We start from the raw sequence: 21,179 nt of genomic DNA, 5'->3' as shown, positions 1-21,179 counted from the left end.
TGTTTAGACACCCCTACCCAATAAAAGATCAATCACCTTATCTCCATCCCCCCATCCTTGTTTTTGAGTGAGGGCAATGTCACGGCAGTATAAGAGCAGGGAGGTTCTACAGCAGTTGTACAGGGTCTTGGCGAGACCACACCTGGAGTATTGCGTACTGTTTTGGTCTCCTAATCTGAGGACAGACATTATTGCCATAGAGGGAGTGCAGAGAAGGTTCACCAGACCGATTCCTGGGATGTCAGGACTTTCATATGAAGAAAGACTGGATAGACTCGGCTTGTACTCACTAGAATTTAGGAGATTGAGGGGGGATCTTATAGAAACTTACAAACTTCTTAAGGGGTTAGACAGGCTAGATGCAGGAAGATTGTTCCCGATGTTGGGGAAGTCCAGAACAAGGGGTCACAGTTTAAGAATAAGGGGGAAATCTTTTAGGACCGAGATGAGAAAAACGTTTTTCACACAGAGAGTGGTGAATATGTGGAATTCTCTGCCGCAGAAGGTAGTTGAGGCCAGTTCATTGGCTATATTTAAGAGGGAGTTAGATGTGGCCCTTGTGGCTGAAGGGATCAGGGGGTATGGAGAGAAGGCAGGTACGGGATACTGAGTTGGATGATCATATTGAATGGGGGGTGCAGGCTCGAAGGGCCGAATGGCCTACTCCTGCACCTATTTTCTATGTTTCTATGTAGTGGTCCAAGATGACATTACTGATGGTTTGTCCAGCCAGGTTATATAGGTGGAGCTGAGAAATACAAAGTGGATGATCACCTTGTTGGGGGTTTCCATGGGAGTTGGAAGAGCAAATATTCCAGGAGATTGCAGGCAGCTGCAAGACCCATAGTGTTGATACAGAAGGGGATTTTAACAATCCCAATATAGACTGGGGTTGTCACAGTGCCAAGGGCTTGGACAAGGTGCAATTTGTTTAATGAGTTCAGGAAAGTTTCCTTTGGAAATATGTAGAGGGTCCTACACAGGAAGGGGCAAAGCTGGATCACCTCTTAAGTATTTAAGAAGGAACTGCAGATGCTGGAAAATCGAAGGTAGACAAAAATGCTGGAGAAACTCAGCGGGTGAGGCAGCGAAGGAAATAGGCAACGTTTTGGGTCGAAACCTTTCTCCAGTCTGAAGAAGGGTTTCGACCCGAAACGTTGCCTATTTCCTTCGCTCCATAGATGCTGCTGCACCCGCTGAGTTTCCCCAGCTTTTTTGTCTCCCTCACTACCCCAGTAATTGGGAAAGTGACTGAAGTGTTGGAAGGTGAGCCTTTTGAGACCAGCGACCACAGTTCTATTAGTTTAAAAATAGTTGTGGATAAAGACAAGGTGAGGCCATGAGTTAAAATTCTGAATTAGGGCCAGGCCGAGTTTGATGGTATTAGACAGGAACTTGCTAAAATTGATTAGAGTACGTTGTTTGCAGGGCAATGAAAGCCGGGAAAGTGGGATGTTTTTAAAAGTGTGATGACAAGAGTTCAGGCCACGCAGGTCCCTATTAGAGTGAAGGGCACGGCACATGGGGGTAAGGAAGGTTGAGGAATTGATGCTCTAGTCAGGGATAAGAAGGAGGCATGGAACAGGGATAGGCAGCTGGGATCAAGTGCATCCCTGGAGGAGTTTCAGGAACTGAAGATCGTGCTTAAAGAAGGAAATCAGGGGGGCAAAATAATGGCAGAAGTTTGCTCTGGCATTAAGGAGGATTCAAAGCGATTTTATGTACATTATTAAGGGAAATATGGTAATTAAGGGGAAAAAGGGGGGAAGAAAAAGGCAACTGATCCATTCTACCACAACTAGAGAGGACTTTGCACTAAACGCTACTCATGGTGGCACAGCGGTAGAGTTGCTGCCTTACAGCAAAATGCAACGCCAGAGACCCGGGTTCGATCCCGACTACGGGTGCTGTCTGTATGGAGTTTGTACGTTCTTCCCGTGATCTGGGTGTGTTTTCTCCAAGATCTTCGGTTTCCTCCTACACTCCAAACACGTATAGGTTTGTAGGTTAATTAGCTTGATATAAATGTAAAATTGTCCAAGTTGGCGATATGCCGAGTACTGCCCTGCCCACTACAACATTCAGAAGGTTCAGGTATTCCCATAATTCCCTTTATCATGTCCAGTTTCTGTACACTGTGGACGGCTCGATTGTAATTATGTATTGTCTTTCCGTTGACTGGTTAGCACACAACAAAAGCGTTAAGGGCCTGTCCCACCAGCATGCGATTGCATGCGCCTAGCGCGACCAAACGTGGTGGCTTGAGGCGTACGGCCTCGCTGGGCCGGTCCCACTTCCAACCGCGGAGCCGCCTGGAGCTGGTCCCGACATCATACTCACCAATCAGCTGGGCAGGAGGCGGGCCGACTGAATTTGGACGTCGCACGGCATCGGGTGGTTACGTCATCGCCCAACGGCACGCCGGGCAGTGACGTCATCGCGCAACGCCACTCGCTAGGCGTACGCCATCAAGACGTTGCGTACGCCCGTCGAGACGCTGCGTGCGACCTCAATCCGGCTGCGGGTCGACAGGCCGTTGCCGCGCGGAATTTTTGAACGGTCAGTTTTCCGGATCCTGGCACGATGTCGGGACCTGCTCCGCACAACTCCATACGGCTCCATCGATCGAAGTGGGACCGGCCCCGCGAGGCCGTACGGCTCAAGCGACCACGTTAGGTCGCGCTTGCCGCATGCAGTCGCATGCTGGTGGGACCGGCCCTTTACATTGCACCCTAGTACATGTGACAGTAAATTAAACTCTACTAAACTAATTTGAGAGAGAATGTGGCCCCTCAGAAACCAAAGCGGTCATCTCTGTGTGGATCCGTGTGAAATGGACAAGGACCTCGTTGAACATTTGTAGAACGTAGAACAGTCCATCCTGTGTAGAAAGGAACCGCAGATGCTGGTTTAAACCGAAGGTTGACACAAAAAGCTGGAGCAACTCAGCGGGTCAGACAGCATCTCTGGGGAGAAGGAATGGGTGACGTTTCGGGTTGAGACCCTTCTTCGGACTGAAGAACTCGTGTCCTTATCCCATGACTCCCAGTCTGAAGAAGGGTCGCGAGCCGAGACTTCACTCATTCCTTCTCCTCAGAGATGGTGTCTGCCCCGAACAGACATCCTCTCCTGCAGAATTGCCTCCAGGAATGTCCCACCGCTGACGTCGGGCTCCCAATCCTGCAGTTCCCCCAGTTCTGCTCTCACTCCCCCTCCCCGCAGATGGGACGAGGACAGAGTTCCCCTGGCCCTCACCTTTCACCCCACCCGACCCCACATCCTCCAACTTGATCCCACCACGTCGCATCTTCCCATCCCCCACCCCTTTCCATCGTCCTCCGAATCCTGAAACGTCACCCATCCACGTTCTCCAGAGATGCTGCTTGACCCGCTGAGTTACACCAGCACTGTGTGTTGGGGGTCAGGGTTGCGGTTGGAGGTCGGTATGGGGGTCAGGGGTCGGTGTGGGGGGGGATTTAGGGTTGAGGTCAAGTCGTATCGGGGTCAAGGTTGGGGTTGGGTTGGTGCTGTGGTCATGAGTCATTGTTGGGGTCGGGATTGGGGTCAGGGGTCGGTACTGGGGTCAGAAATCGATGTCACATTGGGGGCCGGGTGTGGGGTTGGGGTCAGGGGTTTGTGTTAGGATGGGGGCTGAGAGTTGGACCCAGGGTGGGGGGTCGGTGTTTGGCTGGGGCTGGGGTCAGGGGTCTGTGTTGGGTTGGGGGCTGGAGTTGGGCTGGGAATCGTGGTGAGGTTGGGGGCCGGGTTTTGTGGTCAGGCACTGAGGTTCAGGGTGCGGTGTTGGGTTGGGGGCTGGAGTTGGGCTAGGGATTGGGGTGAGGTTGGGGGCCGGGTTTTGTGGTCAGGCACTGAGGCTCAGGGTGCTGTGTTGCAGACACGGGTGTGTTCGCACGGTGCGTGAGTCGCGGTTGGAGAGAGTGGCCGGCGCGGAGTGGGCTCGGGTGCCGTGTGCCGGGGTTTCTCGTCTCCTGGCGCAGGGCTGGAGCCTGGAGCGGGGACGACCCCACAGTGACCGTCATGACCCCTCAACCTGTCTCGTCCACAGGTAGGATCAAGAGGCAGCGGCCGACCCCAGTCTTGCCTCCGGCCCCGCCGTGAACCCACCCCGCCGTGACCCTGCCCTGACCCTGCCCTGACCCCTGCCCAGCCTGACCTCTGCCAGGCCTGTGACCAGGCCCATGACCCCAGCCTGGCCAATGACCCCAGCCCAGCACGTGACCCTATCATGTCCCAGCTCTAACCCCTGGCTGGCCTCTGACCCGGCACCAATCACCGCCTGGCCCGTGACCCCACGCTGATCTTGACCTTCACTTTGAACCCAGCCTGTGACCCTGGCTAATGGCTCCATCCAACCTCCAACCTCATTGGCCCACAAACAATAGCCTTACCCTCCCGTGACCCCACTCACCCCCGATAATGACCCCTGACCCCATCTCTGCGGTAACAATGATCTCCTACCGCAGGCGGCCAGCGCCACGGGTCGTGTGGACCAACCGGACGGTCAACGTCTGCTGTGACGGGTCAGCCGGACCCTCTTGCCCACAGGGTGAGTACGGGGGGGAGTGTCACCCCTGACCCCTCACTAACACCCACTTCTGACCCCCTGCTCCCAGGTGAGTTTGGGGGTGAGAGTGACCCCTGACCCTGACCTCTAACCCCCTGCCCCTCCCGGGGTGAGTACAGGGGGAGAGTCATCCTGACTCCCACCTTGAACTCTCACCACCACTGACCTCTGACCCCCCTGTCCCCAGGGTGGGTATGGAGGGTGCACACACACACACACACACACACACACACACACACACACACACACACACACACACACACACACACACACACACACACACACACACACAGACAGACAGACAGACACACAACACACACGCACGCACTCACACACACACACACACACACACACTGACCATAAATTGCACAGAATTCTCACACACTCTTAGCACAGTAAAATGATGAAAGATTTTTGCAAAAACTGGACATTGCTGCAGAAACACAAGTGGGATAACTACCAGTCTGTGGTAGTGCACCCTCTGACTCATAGCATGCATAGTACAGCCCAGAAACAGGCTCTTCGGCCCACCATATCTGTGCATGAACATGATGCCAAGACATGATCCCTATCCCTCCATTCCCTGCATATCCATCTACATTATCCCAAAGTCCCTTAAACGCCATTATTGTATCTGCCTCCATCATGTTCCAGGCACCTACCACCCTCTGTAAAATTGCCCCCGCACAGCTCCCTTAAACATTGCCCATCTCACTTTCTAGAAATTTCCATCCTGGGAAAAATGTTCTGACTGTCTACCTTATCTATGCCTCTCATAATTTTATATACTTCCACCCTGCTGCCCTCAACCTCTAACGTTCCAGAGGAAACAGTCATAGCAACATAGCCAATAGGTGCAGGAGTAGGCCATTCGGCCCTTCGAGCCTGCACCGCCATTCAATATGATCATGGCTGATCATCCAACTCTGTATTCTGTACCTGCCTTCTCTCCATACCCCCTGATCCCTTTAGCCACAAGGGCCACATCTAACTCCCTCTTAAATATAGCCAATGAACTGGCCTCAACTACCTTCTGTGGCAGAGAATTCCACAGATTCACCACTCTCTGTGTGAAAAATGTTTTCCTCATCTCGGTCCTAAATGATTTCCCCCTTATCCTTAAACTGTGACCCCTTGTCATGGACTTTCCCAACATCGGGAACAATCTTCCTGCATCTAGCCTGTCCAACCCCTTAAGAATTTTGTACGTTTCTGTAAGATCCCCCCTCAATCTTCTAAATTCTAGCGAGTACAAGCCAAGTCTATCCAGTCTTTCTTCATATAAAAGTCCTGCCATCCCAGGAATCAGTCTGGTGAACCTTCTCTGTACTCCCTCTATGGCAAGAATGTCTTTCCTCAAATTAGGAGACCAAAACTGTACGCAATACTCCAGGTGTGGTCTCACCAAGACCTTGTACAACTGCAGTAGAACCTCCCTGCTCCTATACTCAAATCCTTTTGCTATGAATGCTAACATACCATGCTGAGTCCAAGTCTGTCAACCCCCTCCATGTAGCCAATGGCCTCTAACCCAGGCAGCATTCTGGTGAACCATCTCTACACCCTGTACGTCCTTCCTGTAATGGGGCTGACCAGAACTGTGCGCAATACTTCAAGTGCGGCCTGACCAACGTGCTATAGAGCTGTACTTGACTTCCTGACATACTCAATGCCCTGGCTTATGAAGGCAAGCACATTGTAACGCCATCTTTACTGCCCCATCTACATGTGCTGCCTCCTTCAGCCAGCTGTGTACATGGACTCCAAGATTCCTCTGCACATCAATGCTGTTAAGTGTTTCGCCATGAACTGTTTGTTCTCCCCCTCCATTCAACCTCCCAAAGTGCAACAGCTTACACAAGCTAATGTTGCATCCAGTGAAGGTTGGGTGAGGGGCGAGGGTGGACTCTCCGTGGCCCCCATCCCCCTCCCCCTCCCCCCCCCCCTCCCCCCCACGTGTGTTGCTCACCCTGTGAATGTGAGGGTAGAGGTGTGGGGGGAGGGGGCTGGGGTATAAAGGGGAGGGGTGGTTAGGGAGAGGGTGGTGGGGAGGGGGTGAGGTGGGGTGGGGAGAGTGGAGGGCGTGGGGAAACTGGGGGTTGGAGAGAGGGGGGTTGGGAAGGGAGAGAGGGGGGGGGGTGGGGAGGGGGTGAGGTGGGGTGGAAGGAGAGGGGGGGTGAGGAGAGGGGGGGGTGGGGAGAGGGGAGGGGCGTGGGGAAACGGGTGGGGTGGGGTAGGAAGAGAGGGTGGGGAGGGAGGGTGAGAGAGATGGGGGAGGAGAGGGTGGGGTAACCGGGGGGTCTCTGACCCTGTGTCTGTGCTGCACTGAGCCTGGAAGTCCCGTTGCAGACGCTGAGTTCCTGGGCCGCTGCTACACCACCGCAGCCTGCTGGCAGCTCACCTGGGGCAGCAACGCATCCGACGTGTCGATGGAGAGTTGCTGCGGCGATCAGCAGGGTCGCAGCTGGAGTAACCGCGCTGGAGTCTGCCTCCCCTGTCCCCCCCTCACCTCGACAGGTTAGTGCTGCACTGCACATCTGTTAACAAGCACCAGCGCAGGGCTGCATGCACCAGAGCAGGGTTGCATGCACCAGAGCAGCGCTGCATGCACCAGAGCAGGGCTGCATGCACCAGCGCAGGGATGCATGCACCAGAGCAGGGATGCATGCACCAGAGCAGGGCTGCATGCACCAGAGCAGGGCTGCATGCACCAGAGCAGGGCTGCATGCACCAGCGCAGGGATGCATGCACCAGAGCAGGGCTGCATGCACCAGAGCAGGGCTGCATGCACCAGAGCAGGGCTGCATGCACCAGAGCAGGGCTGCATGCACCAGCGCAGGGATGCATGCACCAGCGCAGGGATGCATGCACCAGGGCAGGTCTCCAGACAGTTACTGAGGGCCAATGCAGGCCTCAGGCTGCACCAACACAAGGCTCCTGAGCCAAAGAAACCCACTGGTCTCAGCAGTTTGAGCAGCATTGGTGAGCCATGGTGGCGCAGTGCTAGAGACCGGGGTTGGATCCTGGCTGCAGGTGCTGTCTGTGTGGAGTTTGTACGTTCTCCCCATGACCACGCAGGTTTCCTCTGGGTTTCCTCCACTCCTTGACATGCAGGGGAGTCGAGAGCCAGAGGGCACAGGTTAAGGTTGGTGGGTTTGTGGAACGAGCTGCCAGAGGAGGGTAATTCAGGCAGTCTCTATCTGGCACCTTGTCAAAGCCTTTTGGAAGTCCAAGTATACCCATCCACCGGTTCTCCTTTATCCACCCGGTACAATAACAGCATTCAAAAACAGACATTGGGACAGATAGTGCCCCATGGACTAACATTTTACCCACCACCGATGTTAAAAAGTGCAGCGGAATATGGGCGGAATGCGGGCAGATGTGACTCGTATAGATGGGACATGTTGGTCGGCGTGGTCGGCTCAGCGATAGGGTGCGGGCCAAAGGCCAACGGTCACCCATCACTGGTCAGCAGTCACTGGTCAACTGGACAGTGATCAACTGATCTGTGGTTACTGGTCAACTATCTGGTCAATGATCTGGTCAGTGGTCACTGGTCAATTATCTGGTCAGTGGTCATTGGTCAGCCACTGAACCCACTCACTCTCCCTGTGCTTTGTCCACAGATATCAGGGGTCAAGGGTCAGTGGTCAGATTCCGTGTCCCACGGGCTGCATCCACTCCACTGCCCCTTGGCTCAATACTTCTCGGCTCTGGCCAGGTCTGGCCGCTCGGCCCGACGATGTTGGTCCCTGGCCGTGACCGGCCGCTCGGCCCGACGATGCTGGTGTCCGGCCGGGACTGGCCTCGGGCGGCCTGCGTGACCTGGAGCGGCGTCCACTACCGGACGTTTGATGGCCGGCACTTTACCTTTGGGGGCAGCTGCACCTACACGCTGGCCGCAGGGCTGGACGGCACCTGGAGCGTCCACCTGTCCACCCCGCCCTGCACTCGCAGTGTCCGCACTGAGTGCCCCAAGGTCAGTCCGTGACCCCCGACCCAACGAGCCCCGACCCACCACCCGCACTGTGACCCAGGGCCGATCCGTGACCCCCCACCCAACGACCCCCGACCCAACGAGCCCTGACCCACCGCCCGCGCCGTGACCCCCCCGACCCAACGAGCCTCGACCCACTGCCCGCGCCGTGACCCAAGGTCGATCTGTGACCCCTGACCCAACGAGCCCCCCCGATCCCCCCGCCCGCACCGTGACCCCCGCCCAACGGGTGAGCCCCGACCCAACAGCCCCGACCCCCTGCCCGCGCCGTGACCCAAGGTCGATCTGTGACCCCTGACCCAACGAGCCCCGACCCACCGCCGCAACGCACTGTGACCCCCAACCCCGAGCCCCGACCCACTGCCCGCGCCGTGACCCGTCCGTGACCCCCGGCCAACGATGAGCCGCCCCGTGACCCAGGTCGATCTGACCACCCACCCAACGAGCCCCCGACCCATGTCGATCTGTGACCCCCTTGACCCCCAACGACCCAACGACCCACCACCGCTCTGGTCATCACCTGGACCGTCCACCTGTTCACCCAGCCCTGTGCCCATAGCATATGCACCGAGTGCCCCTAGGCCAGCCCGTCACCCCCAACCCCACCGCCCGCACCGTGCCTCAAGGTCAGCCTGTGACCCTCGACCGCTGCAAGCCCTCTGACCCCACCGCCCAAACTGTGCCATGACCCTGAACCCTAACCCCACCACCGTGCTGGACTGCGTTGCTGCCGGCACTGATTGCCCCAAGGTCAGTCTGTGACCCCCCGCTAACCTCCTGCACTGTGCCCCAAGGTCAGCCCGTGATCCTGTAACCCCAACCCCCTGCCCCACTCTCTCTCTCGTGTTTTTAATTTTTTATTATTTTTTAAATTTAAATGTATTTATTTATTAGAGGTACAGTCCATTACAATAGTACAGGCCACATATATCTAATTACATTTATTGTACCCCTTCATTTTTTAAGCTTTAAAAAGAGAGAGAAATAAAGAAAGTAAAGAAAGTGAGAGAGTCGTGTTAGTGTGAAAAAGTGATCAAAAAGAAAGACCCATTAAGCAAAGAGTTAGGGAAAAAAGTTAAGAAATAGGCCGTAGAAAAGCAAGAAAGACAAAGAAACACAAGCTCTATCATGAAAACCACGCAGAAAGGAATATACCAACTTTGTATTTTTCATCCCCCCCCCCTTACCAGATCCTGACACCAGTTCTTTTTTAAAGTACTGTTGCACCTTGTACTTGTAGTAAGTCGATAAATGCAGACCACGTCTTTTGGAAGTGGTCTGATTTGCCTGCAAGAAGGAGTCTCATATCTTCCAGGTGTAATGTTTCAAACATATTTGAAATCCACATATTTATTGTTGGTCTAGGAGCGTTTTTCCAGAATTTGATTATAAGCTTTTTTCCCCGTTATTAACCCGTAATTAAATAGATTATTTTGAAACGCATTTAGTTCAGGGCTGCCTTCCATTGTTCCAAAGATAATCTATTCTGCTTTTGGTATCAGTATTATTTTAAATAATTTTGTGATGATTTCAAAAATTTCAGTCCAGAATTTTTGAAATTTTATACAAAAAACAAATGAGTGCGCTGTGGTAGCTTCTTGAGATCGGCATTTATCACAAATAGGTGAGACGTTAGGAAAAAGTTTACTTATTTTGGTTTTTGAATAGTATAATCTATGTAAGATTCTCGTGTTTTGTTGTTTGCAGGCGCTGAGGGCCATGTTTGGCCTGAACCTGGTCTTGATCGAGAATGGAACCGTTGTCATTAACGGGGCAGTGCTCTCCCCGGGGCAGTCCCACCCGCACAGTGGTGAGTCTCCCCCACATACCCTCTGTCTCCCCCCCCCCCCCCCCCCCCCCCCCCCCCCCCCCCCCCAATTAAAATCCCTGCCAGACGCAGTCACCCAGCACAGGTACAGACACATCAGCCCAACTTGCCCACACCGATCAACATGCCCCATCTACACCAGTCCCACCTGCCAATGTTTGGCCCATAGCCCTCTGAAGCTTTACTATCCATGTACCGTCTAAATGCCTTTCGATGTGGTTATAACACCTGCCTCAACGACAACATTCCCTCAACCACTCCTCAGCCCACCTGGCCAACCGATCAAGACCCTGCTGCAATATTTGACAGCCATCTTCACTCTCTACAATGCCAACCATCTTTTGTATCATCTGCAAACTTGCTAATCCTGCCTTGTACATTCTCAGCCAAATCATTGATATCGATGGCAAACAGCAGTGAACACTGTGGCACGCCACTGGCCACAGGACCAGTCTGAAAAGCAACCTTCCACCATCACCCCCCGCTTCCCTCCATGAAGCCAATTTTCCATCCATTCAGCCATCTCTCCTTGAATCCCATGCGATCTATCCTTCCAGAGCAGCCTGCCATGCGGAACAGTGTCGAATGCCTGGCTGAAGTCCATGTATATAATGTCTACAGCTCTGCCTAACCTGGTTACTTTTAATGAATCATTATTCCACATCACCCGCAGTCGTCCTCTCCCTCACTCTCGTCATCTCCAGCAAACCAGTCCTGAATAAACTCCTTGCACCTCATCCGTCCACTCCTCCCCTCTGTCCCCCCACCCACCCCCCCCACTATCAATCACACTCATTCTCCCTACTCTCTTGTCTTTCTCTACCTCCACCGATGTTTCTCTCACAATCGCACCTTCACTTGCCCAGTCCGCTCTTCCCTCTCTCCGTCTGTCAGTCCCTCCTCTTCCCCCTTTCTGTTTGCGACTCTCTTTCCCCCTCTTCCCTCCTCATTATCCCGCCTCTTGCACAACCAGGTACTTCTCCCATGTTGAGTTTGCGTTTAGTTTTGTTATTTTATTGTCGTGTGTGCCGAGGTGCAGTGAAAGGCATTTGTTGTGTGCCACCCATTCAGCAGTAAAGACAAGCTGCCTGCATTCTTGCTTTAGCAGCCTTGTTCTCTCTTTCACTGCCATGGGGAATTATGCATAACTGCTGTCTCTGTGTTGTCTGGGCCCCTTGTGCCTGAACTGTCGCTGCACGCAAGAGGGTACAGTAGCTCACTGCATTTCACATGTCATAAACTCCATTTAAACATGACTCTCCTTCTGTCCTCCATCCCGCTTTCTCCCTCTTTTCTCCCTCTCTCTCCCTCCTCTCTTCCCCCCCCTCTCCCTCCCCCCCTCTTTCTCCCTCCTCCCTCCCCCCCCCTCCCCCCCCCTCTCTCTCCCCCTCCCCCCCTCTCTCTTCCCCCCCTCTCTCTCTCTTCCCCCCCTCTCTCTTCCCCCCCCTCTCTCTTCCCCCCCCCCTCTCTCCCCCCCCCCCCCCTCTCTCCCCCCCCCCTCTTTTCTCCTTTCTCTCTTTCCCCCCCTCTCTCTTCCCCCCCCTCTCTCTCCCCCCCCCTCTCTCTCCCCCCTCTCTCTCCCCACTCTCTCTTCCCCCCCCCTCTCTCTCTCCCTCCCCCTCTCTCTCTTCCCCCCCTCTCTCTCTCCCCCTCTCTCTTCCCCCCCCCCCTTCCCCCTCTCTCTTCCCCCCCCCCCTCTCCCCCCCCCTCTCTCTCCCCCCCCCCTCTTTCCCCCCCCCCTCTCTTCCCCCCCTCTCTCTCTCCTCCCCCCCTCTTTCCCTTCTCTCCCCCCCCCCTCGCCACCCCCCCCTCCTCTTCCCCCCCTCTCTCCCCTACTCCCTCTCTCTCCTCTCCCCCCCCCCCTCTCGTCTCCCCCCTCCCCCTATTCTCTTGTCCCCCCCCCCCTCTCTCTTGTGAGTGTCTCCCCCCGAGTGTCCCCCCCTGGGTGACGCTGTGTTGCTGGACAGTGGTCTGGGTCTGGGAGTTCGAGTGTCTGGAGAGCAGGAGGTGTCGGTGACGGCGTCGGTGGAGCTGATGGGTCCCCCCACGCGGGGTCCCTCTGCGGGCCCTTCTCCGGGCCGGGCCCGAAGGTGAGGTCGGGTCACGGGGGTTGCCGGGGTCACGGGCGCTAGTTCATGGGGGGCGGGTCAGGGGTCACGGGGGTCGGGGTCACGGGGCCGGGGTTCAGGGGTCACAGTGGCTGGGGTCACGGGTCACCATGCCCGATGAGTGCTCTGACATCTGCCCTCTGACCCCACAGATGACCTCACCACGGCCGCGGGCTCCATCACCCCCCTGTTGCTGCCGCCTTTGGAAACTCCTGGCGTGTCGCCCAGTCCGAGCCCGAGGTACCGTCAGCCCCCCTCCCCCCACCATCACCCCCCCTCCCCCCCCCCCTCCCCCACCCCCTCCCTGTCCCTGTACCCCCCATACCCCTCCCCTCCTCCATGTCCCCCCACCCACCATCACCCCCCCCTCCCCCTCCCCCCCCCACCCCCTCCCTGTCCCTGTACCCCCATACCCTCCCCCTCCCCTCCCCCACCCCCCATCACCTGGGTTAAGGGTCAGGACTGGTTTAAGGGTCAGGGTTTGGGTCTAGGTCAGGGTTCAGAGTGGGGGTCTGAAGCCGTGGATGAGTCCGGGAAGGGTCATTGGTCGGGGGATGAGCCGGAGTTTTGGGTATGTGTCAGGGTTGGGGATGGTTGAAGTGGTGTGGTGTCAGGGTTAGCGGTTGGGGGTGGCTGGGTCAGGGGTCGGGCTGGGTCAGGGGTCGGGCTGGGTCAGGGGTCGGGCTGGGTCAGGGGTCGGACTGGGTCGGGGTCGGGCTGTGGTCGGGGCTGGGTCAAGGGTCGGGGCTGGGTCAGGGGTCGGGGCTGGGTCAGGGTTCAGGGCTGGGTTAGGGTCGGGGCTGCGGTAGGGGTCGGGGCTGGGTTAGGGGTCGGGGCTGGGTCAGATGTTGGGGGTTCGGTCTGGATCAGGGGTCGGGGCTGGGTCAAGGGTCGGGGCTGGGTCAGGGGTCGGGGCTGGGTCGGGGGTCGGAGGTCAGGGCTGGGTTTGGGGCGGGGCTGGGGTAGGGGCTGGGGTTAGGGGTCGGGGCTGGGTCAGATGTTGGGGGGTCGGGGCTGGGTCAGGGGTCGGGGCTGGGTCAGGGGTCGGGTGTGGGTCAGGGGTCGGGGCTGGGTCAGGGGTTGGGGCTGGGTCAGGGGTTTGGGGGTCGGGGCTGGGTCAGGGGTTGGGGGTCGGGCTGGGTCAGGGGTCGGGGTGGGGATGCTCTGACGCTGTGCTGTGTTGCAGGACTGTGAGGAGGCGTCGGAGCCTGGGCCGGGCTGCGGGGGGGCTGCTGACCCTCGCCTGCCTCCCCTGGCACACTCGCTGTGCCCCCGCATCCTCGCACCACCCTTCACCCAGTGCCACGCACAGGTAACACCCACCCTGGGGAACGGGGGGGGGGGCACTAAGTAACACAGCACAGAAACAGGCCCTTCAGCCCACCTTCTCCATGCTGGCCATTGGCATACTGGACTCGTCCCATTTACCTGCATTTGGTCCATATCTCTCCATAACCCTTCCTGCCATTTACCTGCCCAAGTGTAATTTAAAAGTTGTCATTATATCCGTTTCTCCAGCTTCCTCTGGCAGCTCGTTCCAGATACGGACTGCCCTTGGAGTGAAAAAGTTACCTCTGAAGTCACTCTTAAATCTCTCCCCTCTCACCTTAAACCTGTGCCCTCTAGTTTTTTAATCTTCTACTTTATCCGTGCCCCTCATGATCGTGTACACCTCCATAAGGTCACCCCTCAGCCTCTTACGCTCCAACGGAAAAAGTCGCAGCCTATCCAACCTCTCCCTGTAGCTCAAGCCCACAAGCCCTGGTAATATCCTGGCCAACCTGTGCTCCACTTTGTCCAACTTAATGATGATGATGTTGCTGCTTTATTGTCCCTTGTACTGAGGCACAGTGAAAACCACGGCACACAAAGATGCCGACAATGTTACAGAAAGTGCTCCTTACCTTCATCCACCTCACCAGGACCCGCTTTGTTCTCTCCCCCCCCCCCCCCCGCTCCCCCAACCACACCGTGCCCCCCTTCGTTCTCAGTGCCCCCCACTCACTCCAGGCCCCTGTTTGTTCTTGATGTGACCTATCCATCTCGGCCAGTCCTCAAGCCTCTGACCCAGACCCAGACCCGACCTCGTCCTGGGGCAGTTAACATAATGACATCCTTCCTTCTCACCAGACCAATCCCTCCCTGACCCAGATATTCTCACTGATCTGCATGGTCCAGATGTTCATGCTCTAGGAGCAGAATAAGGCCATTCAGCCCATCAAGTATATTCCACCATTTAATCATGGTTGTTCCCCATTGACCCAGACGTTCCCCATTGATCCAGATGTTCCCCGTTGATGTTCCCCGTTGATCCAGACGCTTCCCCTCTGATCCAGATGTTCCCGTTGATCCAGATGTTCCCCGTTGATCCAGACATTCCCCGTTGATCCAGAGGTTGCCCACTGATCCAGAGGTTGCCCACTGATCCAGAGGTTGCCCACTGATCCAGACGTTCCCCACTGATCCAGACGTTCCCCACTGATCCAGACGTTCCCCGTTGATCCAGACGTTCCCCATTGATCCAGACATTCCCCACTGATCCAGACGTTCCCCATTGATCCAGACGTTCCCCACTGATCCAGACGCTTCCCGCTGACCCAGACACTCCCCGTTGATCCAGATGTTCCCCGTTGATCCAGATGTTCCCCGTTGATCCAGATGTTCCCCGTTGATCCAGATGTTCCCCACTGATCCAGTTGTTCCTGTGCCCAGGTGTGGCCAGACAGTTACCTGGAAGCCTGTTGGTCAGCGTTCTGCAGAGGGGAAGGTTCTGTGGATGGGAGGCTCCGTTCCGTGTGCCAGACCTTTGCCAGTTACGCCCGGGAGTGTGGGCGGCACCAGATCTACCCGCAGTGGCGATCGCCGGCCTTCTGTGGTCAGTGCTCACACGTCCTGGGGGGGGGGGGGGGGGGGGAGGGAGAGTTTGCGCCGTGCAGCGCGTCCTGTGCAACCGCACCTGTGCATCCTCATCAGCGCAACCATGCTTCCAGCTGTGCCCCATCCAGCTGTCCCTGCTGTGCCTTCCAGCTCTGGCCAATACACCCATTTACCTCCAGCTGTGGCACCGGCTGTGGTTTGCAGCCCTGACCTCCTCATCTGTGCCCCATCCAGCTGTGCCCCATCCAGCTGTCCCTGCTGTGCCTTCCAGCTCTGGCCAATACACCCATTTACCTCCAGCTGTGCCCCATCCGGCTGTGGTTTGCAGCCCTGACCTCCTCATCTGTGCCCCATCCAGCTGTGCCCCATCCAGCTGTGCCCCATCCAGCTGTGCCCCATCCAGCTGTCCCTGCTGTGCCTTCCATCTGTGCCCCATCCCCCCTTTACCCCATCCAGCTGTGGCCCCGGCTGTGTTTGCCCCCTGCCCCTGCCCCCCCATCATCTGTGCCCCATCCAGCTGTGCCCCATCCATCTGTGCCCCATCCAGCTTTGCCCCCCCCCGCTGTGCCCCCTGCAGCTTTACCCCATCCAGCTGTGCCCCATCCAGATGTACCCCATCCAGCTGTGCCCCATCCAGCTGTGCCCCCCTCATCTGTGCCCCCCTCATCTGTGCCCCATCCAGCTGTGCCCCATCCAGATGTACCCAATCCAGCTATGCCCCCCCCATCTGTGCCCCATCCAGCTGTGCCCCATCCAGCTGTGCCCTGTCCAAATGTGTCCCCTCCACCTGTGTCATCCTTGCCCCTCTGCGCTGTGCCCGCTCCACCTGCGCCTGCCGCCTGTACACGGCTGCCCATTTCCTTGCCGATGGCAGCAGCTATCACGGGTTAACCCTGTGTGTGATGGTGCGTCACCTGTGCCGAATCCTGTGTGTGCCCCATCCAGCGTGTGCCCCCCTCATTTGTGCCCCATGTGTGACGGTACCCATGTGATCATGCTGTGACGGCGCCCCATGCCAGCTGTGTGTGTGATAGTGCATCTGTGCCCGTGTGTTTATCATGTGCCCCATGAGCTGTGTCCCGTGATCATGCAGATGTACCCGTGTGATTATCCAGCTGTGCCCCATCCAGCTGTGCCCCATGTGATCTGTGCCCTGTGACGGCGTGCGTGTCCCCTCCGTGTGATCATGTGTGTGTGATAGTGCGCGTGTGCCACGTGTGTTTATTCGTGTGTGACGGTCCAGCTCCACGTGTGATCATGCCTGTGACACGGCGTGTGCCCGTGTGATTATTCGTGTGTGACGGTCGCTTGTGTCAGCATGTGATATGCTTGTGTTTAACCCGATGTGTGATGTGTGATCATGTGTTGTGTAGTTCACGTGTGACACGTGTGTTATTGTGTGTGCGGTGCGCGTGTGCCACGTGTGATCATGCGTGTGTGACGGTGCGCGTGTGCCACGTGTGATTATTCGTGTGTGACGGTGAGCTTGTGTCACGTGTGATCATGCGTGTGTGACGGTGTGCGTGTGCCACGTGTGATTATTCATGTGTGACGGTGAGCTTGTGTCACGTGTGATCATGCGTGTGTGACGGCGTGCGTGTGCCACGTGTGACGGGGTGATGATGCGTGTTCTCCTGTGTACAGACCAGAGGTGTGCGGGTGGTATGGTGTACACGGACTGCGTGTCGAGCTGCCCGGCCACGTGTGAGACACTGGAGTCTGTGCCGCCCGGATGCCGGGAGGAGTGTGTGGGCGGATGCGAGTGTCCGCCCGGCCTCTACCGCCAGGTTGACCGCTGCGTGACCATCGACGAGTGTCCGTGCTTCCACCGCGGGCAGTGGTACCCACCGGGGCAGGCCCTACCAAGCCGGTGCAACCGCTGGTGAGTGATCCCTGCCCTTCCATTGGCTCCCGCCTCCCCTCTCCCCCAGAACATTCCAGAACATTACCTCCCAGACTCTCTCCGGCTCCCCTCGGATCTGCTCCACCCGTATGGCCCACAATGTCCCGCCATTCCTCCCATATGTGCCTATCTAAAAGCCTCTTACACACAGCTGTCATATCTGCCTCCGCCACCATCCCTGGCATCATGTTCCAGGCTCCCACTGCCCTCTGTGTAAAAATACTTGCCCTGTGGCTGTACTCCTAGATCTCTGTGCTCTGCACACTCCCCATGGCCCTGCCATTCACTGGATATGTCCTGCTCTGGTTAAAGGCCCGTCCCACTTTCACCACATAATCCATGACCTCTGCAGAGTCTGCCCTTGACTCATACGCGCATCATGGTCGTCACGAGGTCGTAGCAGGTCATGATGCCAGTCGTAGGTACTCGTGGCATCAAGTAGGTCGGGGCGTTTTTTTTTCTAGCCAGAAGAAAAATGTCCACGAGTAAAAAAGGTCGTGAGTTAGGTCGTGAAAATGGGACAGGCCCTTTAGACGTCCTGAAATGCTCTGCTCTGCATTAAACTCCGTCTGCCATTCCTCGGCCCACCTGCCCAGCCGATTAAGGCCCTGCTGCAACCGGTGATCTGAGACCCCTGCGTGGGTGTGTGCATGCGCGGGACCAAACTGTTGCTGCGTTTCTTTGTCTGCAGCATGTGTACGCGGGGTCGCTGGGCCTGTACACGGGAGCGGTGTGCAGCGGAGTGCGCCGTGCTGGGGGACCATCACTACGTCACCTTCGACCACACGCGCTACTCCATGCAGGGGGCGTGTGAATACACACTGGTGGAGGTAAGTCATGCCTGGTTCATAGAAACATAGACAATAGAACAGATTCACCACTCTCTGTGTGAAAAATGTTTTTCTCATCTCGGTCTTAAAGGATTTCCCCCTTATCCTTAAACTGTGACCCCTTGTCCTGGACTTCCCCAACATCGGGAACAATCTCCCTGCATCTAGCCTGTCCAACCCCTTAAGAATTTTGTAAGTTTCTATAAGATACCCCCCCTCAATCTTCTAAATTCTAGCGAGTACAAGCCGAGTCTATCCAGTCTTTCTTCATATGAAAGTCCTGCCATCCCAGGAATCAGTCTGGTGAACCTTCTCTGTACTCCCTCTATGGCAATAATGTCCTTCCTCAGATTAGGAGACCAAAACTGTACGCAATACTCCAGGTGTGGTCTCACCAAGACCCTGTACAACTGCAGTAGAACCTCTCTGCTCCTATACTCAAATCCTTTTGCAATGAAAGCTAACATACCATTCGCTTTCTTCACTGCCTGCTGCACCTGCATGCCTACTTTCAATGACTGGTGTTCCATGACACCCAGGTCTTGTTGCATCTCCCCTTTTCCTATGGGGAGATGATATGGATCATGCACAGGCAGACCATGGGGAGAAGGCAGGAGACACGCGGTTAAGAGGGAAAGATAGATCAGCAATGATTGAATGGCGGAGTAGACTCCAATCCTCTCACCTGTATCCACCCATCACTCGCCAGCTTTGTCCCTCCCCAACTTTCTGCCTCGTGTCTGATCAGTCCGAAGAAAGGTCTCTCCCCGAAACGTCACCCACCCATGTTCGCCGGAGATGTTGCCTGACCCTGCTGAATGACCCCAGCACTTTGTGTCTGTCCTGGCCCCGAGCACCAATCCAGGCAAGTTCATCTGCTTTCCCCACAATAGTCCCTGCTCTGAATAAACTCATGCCCAGCCCATCAGCGTCACCATACTCCTTCACCCCATCCTGCCCGTTCTTCCTTTCACCTCCACCTTCCAACCACTAGCTTATCAATGCATTTTGTTGTCTCTGTACTGTACACTGACAATGACAATTAAAATTGAATCTGAATCTGAATCTGAATCAACGACTCTCAATCAATCAATCAATTTTATTTGTATAGCACGTTAAAAAACAGCTCACGTTGACCAAAGTGCTGTACATCACTAATGTGCTACATGCAATGGTACACAGATGTAACAATACATACATAAACTGTTTACAGTGACCCCTCAGAGGGAGTCAAAAATCGCTAGGGAGTAGAAATAGGTTTTGAGCCTCGATTTAAAGTTGATGGAGGGGGCAGGTCTGATGAGGAGAGGGATGCTGTTCCACAGTCTAAGAGCTGCAACCGCAAAAGCACGGTCACCCCTGAGCTTGAACCGAGACTGCGGGATGGTCAGTAGCCCCAAGTTGGCCGATCTGGGGGACCTGGAGGTGGAGTGGTGGGTTGGGAGATTTTTGATATGGGGGTGTGGGGGGGGGGCAAGGGTTTTGTATACGTATACGAATAAGAGGAGCTTGAAGTTGATTCTGTACCGTACTGGGAGTCAGTGGAGAGCGGTGAGAATGGGGTGATGTGTTCCCCCCCCCCCCCCCGTCAGAAGACTCTCCCCCTCCATCCCCCCTCAGACGGGGACTTTTTCCGGTGCTTTTGCTGATGGTTTTTCTCTGGTGTTTTCCCGGCGGTGTGTTTGTCCCGGGGGGTTTCCACGCAACCTCTGCTGCAGGACTACGTGGACGGGAAGCTGTTGATCAGCGGCCAGTACGGGGACTGTGGCCGGAGAACGGGCGGCTGCCTCCGGACACTGACCATCATTGTGTACCGCACCGTGGTCATACTCCACCGCACAGGTACGGGGGGGGTCCGTGAGAAAGGGGCGAGGGGCCGTTGGGTTTTCAGCAGCGAGGGTCAGAGGTCAGGGAGGGGTGTGGGGGTTAAGGGGGTGGGTGGGGCTGTTGCCTGATTCGTGGAGACTGGATGGAGGGAGGATGAGTGGGGGGTAGGGATGGGGAGAGGGGGGGTTCAGGGTGACCAGCACTGACCGGTGGTGTGTCCGTCCCTGCTGTCTGCAGGAGGGGCTGGGCATTTGGGGGGATGGCTGGAAACATAGAAAAAAAACCATAGAAATTAGGTGCAGGAGTAGGCCATTCGCCCCTTCGAGCCTGCACCGCCATTCAATATGATCATGGCTGATCATCCAACTCAGTATCCCGTACCTGCCTTCTCTCCATACCCCCTGATCCCCTTAGCCACAAGGGCCACATCTAACTCCCTCTTAAATATAGCCAATGAACTGGCCTCGACTACCCTCTGTGGCAGAGAGTTCCAGAGATTCACCACTCTCTGCGTGAAAAAAGTTCTTCTCATCTCGGTTTTAAAGGATTTCCCCTTTATCCTTAAGCTGTGACCCCTTGTCCTGGACTTCCCTAACATCGGGAACAATCTTCCTGCATCTAGCCTGTCTAACCCCTTAAGAATTTTGTAAGTTTCTATAAGATCCCCTCTCAATCTTCTAAATTCTAGAGAGTATAAACCAAGTCTATCCAGTCTTTCCTCATATGAAAGTCCTGACATCCCAGGAATCAGTCTGGTGAACCGTCTCTGCACTCCCTCTATGGCAATAATGTCCTTCCTCAGATTTGGAGACCAAAACTGTACGCAATACTCCAGGTGTGGTCTCACCAAGACCCTATACAACTGGAGTAGAACCTCCCTGCTCCTATACTCAAATCCTTTTGCTATGAAAGCCAACATACCATTCGCTTTCTTCACTGCCTGGAGTGCACCTGCATGCCTACCTTCAATGACTGGTGTACCATGACACCCAGGTCTCGCTGCATCTCCCCCTTTCCCAATCGGCCACCATTTAGATAATAGTCTGCTTTCCCCACAGCGATGCTGCCTGACCCGCTCCTCTCTCTCTCTCTCTCTCCCCCCCCTCTCCCCCCCCCCCCTCTCCCCCCCTCCCCTCTCCTCCCCTCTCTCTCTCCTCTCCTCCTCTCTCTCTCCCTCTCCTCTCTCTCTCCCCCCCTCCCCTATCTCTATCCCCCTTCTCT

The 21,179-nt window shown here is 55.9% G+C and overlaps 1 protein-coding gene across 1 annotated transcript in view; it reads left to right on the top strand.

Moving 5' to 3' along the window:
• The first annotated feature begins 3,904 nt into the window (after positions 1-3,904).
• Positions 3,905-21,179, top strand: part of sspo (SCO-spondin) — a 214,785-nt gene continuing 197,510 nt past the window's right edge. Inside the window, 12 exon segments of the mRNA XM_055633417.1 lie at positions 3,905-4,066; positions 4,485-4,567; positions 6,935-7,102; positions 8,215-8,567; positions 10,293-10,395; positions 12,674-12,705; positions 12,708-12,761; positions 13,708-13,833; positions 15,234-15,396; positions 17,043-17,280; positions 17,993-18,131; positions 19,850-19,954. Coding sequence (XP_055489392.1) covers positions 7,015-7,102; positions 8,215-8,567; positions 10,293-10,395; positions 12,674-12,705; positions 12,708-12,761; positions 13,708-13,833; positions 15,234-15,396; positions 17,043-17,280; positions 17,993-18,131; positions 19,850-19,954 — 1,401 coding nt within the window. The 5' untranslated portion in view covers positions 3,905-4,066; positions 4,485-4,567; positions 6,935-7,014.

Source organism: Leucoraja erinacea, chromosome 4, assembly GCF_028641065.1.
Source record: "Leucoraja erinacea ecotype New England chromosome 4, Leri_hhj_1, whole genome shotgun sequence".
NCBI classification, from domain to species: Eukaryota; Metazoa; Chordata; class Chondrichthyes; order Rajiformes; family Rajidae; genus Leucoraja; species Leucoraja erinaceus.
The sequence above is the reverse complement of the archived record's forward strand: the minus strand, read 5'-3'. Positions and strand labels throughout refer to the sequence as shown.